At 36.7% G+C, this 9,291-nt stretch overlaps 1 protein-coding gene across 2 annotated transcripts; it reads left to right on the forward strand.

Moving 5' to 3' along the window:
• Positions 1-81: 81 nt before the first annotated feature.
• On the forward strand, positions 82-8,856 carry LOC147847809 (uncharacterized). Of its 2 annotated transcripts, XM_087338809.1 has the most exons (21): positions 82-451; positions 2,316-2,964; positions 3,091-3,177; positions 3,273-3,319; positions 3,414-3,523; positions 3,685-3,785; positions 4,146-4,238; positions 4,954-5,055; positions 5,238-5,321; positions 5,481-5,549; positions 5,648-5,707; positions 5,785-5,856; positions 5,984-6,091; positions 6,169-6,245; positions 6,331-6,414; positions 6,570-6,699; positions 6,918-7,001; positions 7,106-7,171; positions 7,277-7,372; positions 7,458-7,731; positions 7,823-8,856. In XM_087338809.1, exons 1-21 carry the CDS (start codon positions 111-113, stop codon positions 8,530-8,532), a joined length of 3,444 nt encoding a protein of 1,147 aa, XP_087194935.1. In that variant the 5' UTR covers positions 82-110; the 3' UTR covers positions 8,533-8,856. The 2 variants fall into 2 exon arrangements, with proteins under 2 accessions (XP_087194935.1, XP_087194936.1); XM_087338810.1 differs by lacking the exon at positions 82-451 and having other exon boundaries at positions 2,825-2,964; positions 3,083-3,177.
• Positions 8,857-9,291: the final 435 nt, after the last annotated feature.

The following is a 9,291-nucleotide window of genomic DNA, read 5'->3' on the forward strand; positions in this document are numbered from 1 at the left end:
AATTGGGTTTCTTGAGTGTATAAGAACAAAATTTTCATTTAACTGTATAAACTATAATTAATCAATCGTCAATTAAACATGTGAATTGTGTCTTTCAGGGTTCAAGATGGATGCAACAGCCCTTCTGCTGCTCTCGATGGAGGCTATTCAATACATCTACTGATGTAATAAGTTATGGGTCATCAAAGTTGGATTCAGAGGAGAGTGGATTTGCACCATCAAGTGTGTCTGACAATAAGAAGTTTGTCGTTGTGGTTGAATCTGCGGTGAAAGCCAAGACTATTGAGAAGTATTTAGGGTCTGATTTTATTGTTCTGCCTACTTATGGCCATGTTCGAGATTTAGCTGCAAGAGCAGGTTCTGTGAGACCCGATGATGAATATGCAATGGTGTGGGAGGTTCCAGAAGCAGCTCAGCCCCACGTTGCAAAGATAAAGAATGCTCTTAAAGGGTATGTGGTTGTTTCTCTCTTGGTACTTTTGCTTTTGATTTGTTGACAAAAGCTTTCCTTCGGTTCCTATGGTAATTTGCTATGTTGTTTTGAGTGTGATAATCAGCATTGGGAATTGCAGTTTGAATATGTGATAATTATGATTGGCCACTGTAGTTGGAATACGAAAATGGGCAATGTAGCTAGAACTTTTTTAGGTTTATCTTTCAATTAGTGTGCTGAATTTGATCATTGTTGTACCAAAAGGACTGGGCAATCGGGGTCAGTGTTGCTTGTTGCAGACCAAATGAACCTACAATCTGTGATGCTTTCTTGTTACTGTTTATCCACAACATCCTAGATTCTATTGTAGGGCAATACATTTATAACATCTTGGATGGTTTTAGTGGGCATACCTGATGGCCTCGGAAGATCGGGAGCGTTTATCACAGAATGAGGAGTGTTCCTTTTAAAGTCAAGAAGGAAAATTGTCAACATTATTCTCAGCTCTCAAGACGTTGAAACAATTCAAGCCATACAGAAACTCGAGTTTCCATCCTTGAGAAACTAATGACCTTTAGTGTTGCCACACTCCTCATTAGACAAGTTAAGTATTAACACCATGCAAACAAATGTTGAGTTGGTTCTTGGATAACCAATCCAAATCAAGTGCTTCATTTTGGTGCCTTGGGTAAAGTTCAAGATTAATCTAGTCTGCAATTTTCCTTACTCATTTTCAATGCTCTCCTAAGTCAATAGAAAAATCTTCCTAGAAGGGCCATTATTTCATTCATTATGTTTCATAGCACTTCAAAACAGGGATGGCCTCGTATAGTTTTATCATTGAAGTTTCCAAAGTAAATCTACCAAAACAAGGCATAATAAACAACTGCCAAAGTTATCAACAACAACACATTGCCATTACCAATGTTCTCCATATCAACTCAACTACATTAGGTTAGAGGCATCAAACCTTGCATCTTCTGTATACTGAATCATCTTAGTTGAACTTTCGTGGGGGCAAAAAGGAGTCCCAAAAGGTTCATGTAGTCTGCACTCCTCTACGTTTGGATATTCCAACCACTTATTGTTATTGTAAAGAGGATTAATATAGGGTGGTTGTGAAGAAATTTTGGTTAAATTTTAACATCAGCACCCCCTGCTTTCTCTCTCGGAAAGACTAGATTGATACAGGCATTCCACGCGGTCATCTAATACAGTTAGATGAACCTAGTTTGCAGGTTGTAAAATTCAGCTTATTGCTAGTGTGTATCCTCAATGAGAGAGCACAGAGTTGAAATGAATGCAGGCCAATTGGTAAGGGTGTCCAGTAAATATTAGAATGCCATGCTAACTTAGTGCATGCAGTTAGTGATAAAAACATGGAGCCAAGGTCTCTTGGCCAGACTAGACTGATATAGACATTCCACGTGGTCATCTAATACAAATAGTGAAATTTGAACCTGGCTTACAGGTGGTGAAATTCGGCTTATTGCTAGTGTGCATCCCCAATGAGAGAGAAGAGAGTTGAGATGGGTTCAGGCCAATTGGTAAGGGTTTCCAGCGAGTACTAGAATGTCATGCTAACTTAGTGCAGTTAGTGATGAAAACATGGAATCCAGGTGTATGGACTAATAAAAACATGGCTTACTACTCTGGAACATGCGAGTATTAGAATGTCATGCTAACTTAGTGCAGTTAGTGATGAAAACATGGAATCCAGGTGTATGGACTAATAAAAAGACTGCTTACGACTCTGGAACATCTCAATAAAAAAAATGAAAAAAATAGATAGAGAGAGCCTGTTTGTTGATTTTATATTTTACATAATGTAATACAATGCCCTTTACTGTATATATATAGAGAAAGAGGACATCTTATGTAGGGCGAAATCTTTGGTGCTTGCATCGGATCCTGACAGAGAAGGTGAAGCAATTGCATGGCATGTGTCAGAGCTGATGAAGGCTGAGGGTCTTTTGAAGAGCAAGAAACTCAAGGTTTCAAGGGTGACATTCAATGAGATCACACGAACTTCTGTTCTGCAGGCCATGCAACTTCCAAGAGATATATCGTTGACACTTGTGAATGCATACCTTGCACGGCGTGCTCTTGATCATCTGATAGGTTTTGCTCTTTCGCCTGTTCTATGGAGAAAGCTTCCTGGAAGCCGGTCAGCTGGTCGGGTACAATCTGCTGCACTTAGATTGGTATGTGAAAGAGAGAATGAAATCGAAGAGTTTACATCGCATGAATATTGGACGATGGAGGCTTTTGCTTGCTGTGAGGGGCAAATGGGGCTCTCCAACTTGTTTCGAATACGTCCTACTTATTATGACGGGAAAAAGATTGAACAATTTTCTCTATCTTCTGATTCTGCCAAGCTGTTATCTGATCAGCTTATGGGTGCTAAACTCAAAGTTTCGAATGTGAAAAAGAGTATAAGAAGGAGAAATCCACTTCCACCTTACATGACCTCAACACTTCAACAGGATGCACAAACCAAGTTGGGGTTTGGAGCTGTTCGGACAATGACTGTATGTGTTTTATTCCATTTATCACAAATACTTGAGCACCTTTTGACTGTTTTATCTGACATTTTACATCAATTCATTTAGAGTTTATATACCCTAGTAATTCTTTAATGGTTGTTAGGTGAACAGTTGGCCCAAAAGCTTTATGAGGGTGTCAAATTGGGCACCGAAGAGCTAACGGGATTGATAACTTACATGAGAACTGATGGGTTAGATGTATACATTTCGAAATCCTATTACATGTCTACATTTGATTCCTTCATTGATTTGATTTGTTTATCTAGTCTTTACTGCTGATTTTGTACAAACAGCTATCAAAAGAGGCAGTGCAGAATGTCCGTGCTCTTATTGCTGAAAGGTACATAATTTCTGTGTCTTTTATCAGTTCTTTTTGGTCTACAAATACTTAAGGAATAATTAACGTAAATAAATGTGATAGTATATTCTTGTAGGTATGGAGACAAGTATGTCCCTGCAGAACCTAGGAAATTCACCTCAAAAGTGAAGAATGCCCAGGAGGCTCATGAAGCAATAAGGGCAACGGACATTTACCGATTTCCTTGTATGTATCATAACATGTAGCTTCTCCAAATAATCAGTGCAATTTCTATTCTTGGCTTGAAGATTCTAATGCTATAATAAATAGCTTCTCCAAATAATCAGTGCTATTTCTATCTTTGGGTTGAAGACTTTAATGGTATTCTCAACCTATTTTCATTGTAGCAAGATTGATACATGTATTGGAAAAAGATGCTCTGTCCTTATACACATTAATCTGGAGGCGTACAATGGCATGTCAAATGGAGCAGGCTGTGTATGATGAGGTCCTTACATTCTACTTATACATATATGGATAATGAAAGAAAATCTTCTAGTTTTGGGTACAAAGGGCTTAAAAAACGGAATGATTCATTGACCAATTTCTTACAAAGAATTGGCACAAAACTATATCTGATATATACATGTATGTGTGTGTGTGTATATATATATATACATACGCACATACATTTACATGCATACATACATACATATGTATGTATGTATGTACGTATGCATGTATGCATGTATGTATGTATGTATGTATGTATGTATGTATGTATGGATGGATGTATGTATGTATGTATGTATTATATGATAAATAGATAGAGATGCCAAAATTTGATATAGAAGTTTGTAATAAACAGGTTTTGGTAGACTTTATAACTGAAGATGAAGCTATATGTGCACGGGCCAGCAGCAGTTATGTTTCATTTTCTGGGTTTTTAGCAGTCATAGAGGTACACTTCCCCTCCTTCTGCGTGGATGTGTTTGTATTGAAATGTTGAGCCCTTTGTGGGTCTATTTAACTACATCTGTATGATGTAACTGATTATATGATGTCTATTTACCTGCACATCTGTCAATACACATGCATGGAAATGACCTATAAAATGTAGAACTGATACAATCTGCAATTGAAGTGTTTTGCAAAAAAGCATTGGGTTGTCTCTTGTGACCTGTTTGGGTTTCTAGATTTCACTCAACTTGCAAAGCAATTTCTTTCTATTTTAAAGGTTTGGAAAAGGATTTTGGATCTTTGGACTAGTATAGTATCACTATGATAAGAAATTCGTGTGTTTGGTGATCTATTACTTTCCAAAGGCTGTTTTTGAATGTGATAAACACTTTCATATTTCACCTTTTGTAAACCTACACTAAAACTTAAAGATCGACCTTTAGAGCACTTATTTGATTGTTGTATGCTAATTAACATTGATAAAATATCAGTAAAAGTATGTTTACAGTCGTTATCATTCCTCTTCATGTATGGTGTAAAAGATACCAGGAATGATGGCTTATTCTAATCAGGGGTGCAGCATGTAGAAGATTCGACCATTCCTTACATTCCTTGCATGTGTTCAGATTGCATCCCGGAAATGATGACAACCACTAAATTATGCTGGTTGCTTTCTCATTGAAAGATGGATTTATATATTATTTGTGTTACTGCAGGATAAACAATGTACTCTGGATTCTGGAGATGAACAGATGGTGGAACAGGTTGGGGATGACGATGTCACAATCAATGAGGGCAATGATTTACCCTCATTTGAGGTAATATCTGATACCCAGTCTGTTAAACTTTCTGAAATATACCCTTTTAATTGAATTTCTTAATGTTAAGTTTCATTTATGAAAAAGGGTTTAGGGTAATTTCTGATACCCAAGCAGTTAAGATGATTTGAAATATACCCTTCTAAACTACACTTTCTTAATGTTGATTTTTCAATTTCAAGAAAGGGGATGCCATAGTGGTGAAAAAGGTTGACCCACAGCAGCATTTCACTCGCCCACCTCCGCGATATTCTGAAGGACTTTTGGTGAGTCATGAACAACTGATTGCTGTTTCCTTTTAGTTGTTAATGTACTGTTTTGAATAAAATTTGAAGTTGTTGCCACAATATTTGCTATTAACTTATAGTTTCCTTGGCTAATTGCTAATCGATTTCTTATCTTTGTTCATACTATGCTCATTAAAGGTGAAGGCAATGGAGGAGCATGGTATTGGAAGACCATCCACATACGCACCCACATTGCGAACATTACAGGTGCCTGACCATGTGCTAACAGTATAATATCTTTTTGTCCTGGCTTGATTGGACTTGAAACCATTCTATGAATTTGATTCGATCTCTTCTGTTTGCAGTCGAGAAAGTATGTCAAAATTGAGCATCATCGTATCATTCCAGAATTTCGTGGTCGGATGGTAAGAGAGCTGAAACTAACTGAATATCCAATCCCTAATGGCAATTTGAGCTGATTATGCATAAATATTGAATGCAGGTTATAGCTTTCCTTTCTCACTATTTCCCTAAATTTATAGATTATTCATTCACTGCAGATCTTGAAGAGCAGGTAATGTAATTTCTTGTACATCACATATTTTGAATCTCTCAAAAATATTTTACTTTGATATGACATTAGTGTTCTAAATAAGGGATTGCGAAATCTGGAAGTAATACAATGAATATTATCTTTTTAGTTGGATGAAGTCTCTGGGGGAAATCTGGAGTGGAAGGAAGTTTTGACAGAATTTTGGCCTCCATTTCATGAGGATATTTCGACAGTGATGAAGATTCCAATTCAAACGGCAAGTGTCAATGTCTTTTTCATTTATGTTTTATAGAACTATATGAATGATATCATTTGTACTGGGTTTTTGGGCAGGTTGTTGAAATGATGCAGGAAACATTTGCTACTCAATGGTTTAAAGGACTTGGAACTAATGGATGTGTTTGTCCAAAGTAATACTTTGTTGCATCTTTGTGCCAACTATTTATATGGCCATATATCAATTTGGATTTTTACTGGAGCTTTTTGTACTTCTAGTTGTGGATTGGGAAAGCTTACTCTCAAACTGAGTCGGTATGGATCAGGTTACTTTTTTGGTTGTGACAGTTATCCAGATTGCAGGTTTATATCTCATGCTGGGGACTATGTTATCAATGTTCAAGACTTTTATAAGAATGAAATGTCGAAATCTTGCTCTATTTATGTTGATCTTCATCTTGATCAAATTTGAGTCATATATTTACCTATTAATCTTCATTCTTCGTTGTTTCTTTCAGCTTCAAAGCAGAGGTTCTTTCAACTGAGGATATTGACTCAACTGAAGATCAGAGGGACACTCAGATGATCTTCAAGCAAATTGAACATGTAGATATTTTTATTGGTTTAGATCCCAGTACAAACTTGGAGGTACGTGGGTGTAATGAGGTTTTCTTGGAAAAGGTTAAACATGAAGGATAAGATTAGTTGTAAGACATCAGAGTAGTTATTTGCAACAGTACCGACGAACACATCTAATATAGGAGTTATGGGCTGAAAACTATATTTATCTTAGGGTATCTTCAGTTTGAGTTCTCATCTTGAGTATTACAGATGGTGATAAACTTGTCTTGATCTTTGACGTGCAGGTTCGTGCGAAAAAAGGACCATTTGGATATTACATACAGCTTGGACAAGATGGCAAGAGAAAGCAATTCTTCAAGATTCCTGTGGTATGATAGGTTGAATCTTGTGAAACATTTACATCGTATTCTTGAATAGTGAATCTTTTTTCCCCTAAGTTAAAGTTGTTCCTCCCTGTAAATGTGTTATGCAGGGAGTTAATCCTGCTGAGATTACACTGGAAAATGCCATTCAATTAATGAAATATCCTTTGACACTGGTATGATGAAGTGAATTCAAGTATATTATCTGGATTGATGTTAACACATTCTCTGGCTCTGAAGTGAATTCAAATATACGCTCACCTGGATTGAGTTGTATGCAGGGAAAGCACCCAGATGATGGAGATGCAGTTGTTCTTGGCATCGGAAAAAAATCATATTTCATCAGACACCGTAGTGCTACAGTTCTTGTTCCAAAGGTATTTGGTTGTCATTTCATTTCGTTACACCACATATGAATAACAATTCTTTTCATTCTTCCAATATAGTAAAATGCTTTTACAGGATGAAAATATTGAAGAAATGAATTTAGAGAAAGCTGTGGAACTGCTAAAGGGGAAGGATGTGAAACGAAGAGGTCGGAAGAGCCTGTTAGTGTTGGCAGCTGAAGAAAAGGAAAGGAAGCTTGCTCAACTTAAAAGGACTGCAAAATACTTGAAGCAGACGAATGTGGTGAAAGATAAATGTTCTGACATGTCTGATGAAAAAAATATGGCAAAAGCAAAAACTGCCATGAAGCCAGAAGCTGATACTGAAGGTTCTCTGCAGAAGGCAAAAGGTTAGATTGATAATGGTAGTATTTTAGGTCTTATTATTATTTTGATGCATTGATTATGTGTGGTTTGTGTATATCTGCATCCTATTCACAGGCACATCTAGAACATCAACAAGCCTGAAAGGTGTGAAAGTATTGAATTTGGAAGTAAATATGGAATCAGATGATATGAGATCAACACCTAAAAAGTTGAGGCCGAAAAAGGTGAAGGAACCAGATATCATAGATGCCGACAAGTCTTCAGAGATGATCGATTCAAACCCAAAGGCACAATTAAAAAGAATTGTATCACAGGAAAATAAAACATCCGAATTAGAGTCATCTGGTGAAAGTCGGATAGAAGAGTCAAAGTCCAAAACACTGAAAAAATCATCTAAGATGAAAAAAGCAGAGACTGAGTCAAATGAACATATTAAATCAGAGATACCGAAAAAATTAAGTGTGAAAAAATCAAAATCAGAGCGAGAGGAAGGTACTGGATTGGAGACACCGCAAGCATCATCAAGAGTGAAAAGGGAAAAGGTAGAGTCAGAGCAAAGTAGTATATCAGAGCCAAAAAAATTGTCAAGGGTGAAGAAGGAAAAAGCACATTCAGAGAAAACGGGTATATCAGAGACACCAAAAAAATCATCTAGGGTGAAAAAGGAAAAGGTAGAATCAGATGACAGTGGTATATTAAAGACACTGGAAAATTCATCAAAGACTAAAAAGGAAAAAGTAGGATCAACAGAAATTTGTATATCAGAGACACCAAAGAAGTCAACGGTGAAAAAGGAAAGGAAGTCAGAGGAAAGTGATGCCTGAGACACCCAAAAAACCATGAAATCAGAGGAAAGTGATGTGCTGGAGGCACTGAACAGAATATCAGGACATAAAATGACCAAGGTGGAGGATAAGGTTGTACAATGATTTCAGAACCAGTGATTATTTAGAAATGTACTGAGAAAATCTCAACATGATCAAGATGATTCTGAGAGCCAACATTAGAAAATTCTTGAACCCAGAAAACCAGCAAAGAATTGTGTTGGTACCTTGTATAGAAAAAGCTAACCCCATTTTTGTAATACATAGGTTCTTTCGTTCCAGCACGGCATTCTTGCTAATACATTGAGGTTTATATATTCACAATCACAATACATTGCTGTGCTTTTGGATTTTAGGGAAATTTTCTATTTACTTGGGTTATGAGAAGATTTAAGCAAATTGTTTAAAACTCCTAACATATATCTAGAAGAGTACTACCACATGCCCCGAAGAATATGAGAAACGTAACAGTGGTGGGCATCTGTGCGAATTGTTGATGCTAGAATATAGTAGCAGCAAGACGTTTTGTATATGTTATGCTTTGTTTTGCTTATATTTCAAACTGATGGAAGAAGTCCAATGTTTTCTTTGTCAAGTAGAGAATTTGTCATGTGCCATCCTGTATTATCAGTCTTGATACTAGGTTGGATTATCAGTGGCTGAATTCTCTATATGGGTGGAAGAATGCAGTGTTAATCATTATCTTGAAGTTATGCCATCTAGGTTGATGACAAAATTTGAACTGATACTAGAGATTGC

The sequence above is a fragment of the Azolla caroliniana genome, unplaced genomic scaffold (assembly GCF_043228905.1).
Source record: "Azolla caroliniana isolate FFs.n. ecotype wild unplaced genomic scaffold, voAzoCaro1.0.p SCAF_639, whole genome shotgun sequence".
Lineage (NCBI taxonomy): Eukaryota > Viridiplantae > Streptophyta > Polypodiopsida > Salviniales > Salviniaceae > Azolla > Azolla caroliniana.

Coding starts and splice junctions, on each gene's coding strand:
- LOC147847809 (XM_087338809.1), top strand. CDS start 111: ATGCAACAGCCCTTCTGCTGCTCTCGATGGAGGCTATTCAATACATCT. Junction 5,550..5,647: donor CCACATTGCGAACATTACAG/GTGCCTGACCAT, acceptor TTCTGTTTGCAG/TCGAGAAAGTATGTCAAAAT. Junction 7,373..7,457: donor CTACAGTTCTTGTTCCAAAG/GTATTTGGTTGT, acceptor ATGCTTTTACAG/GATGAAAATATTGAAGAAAT.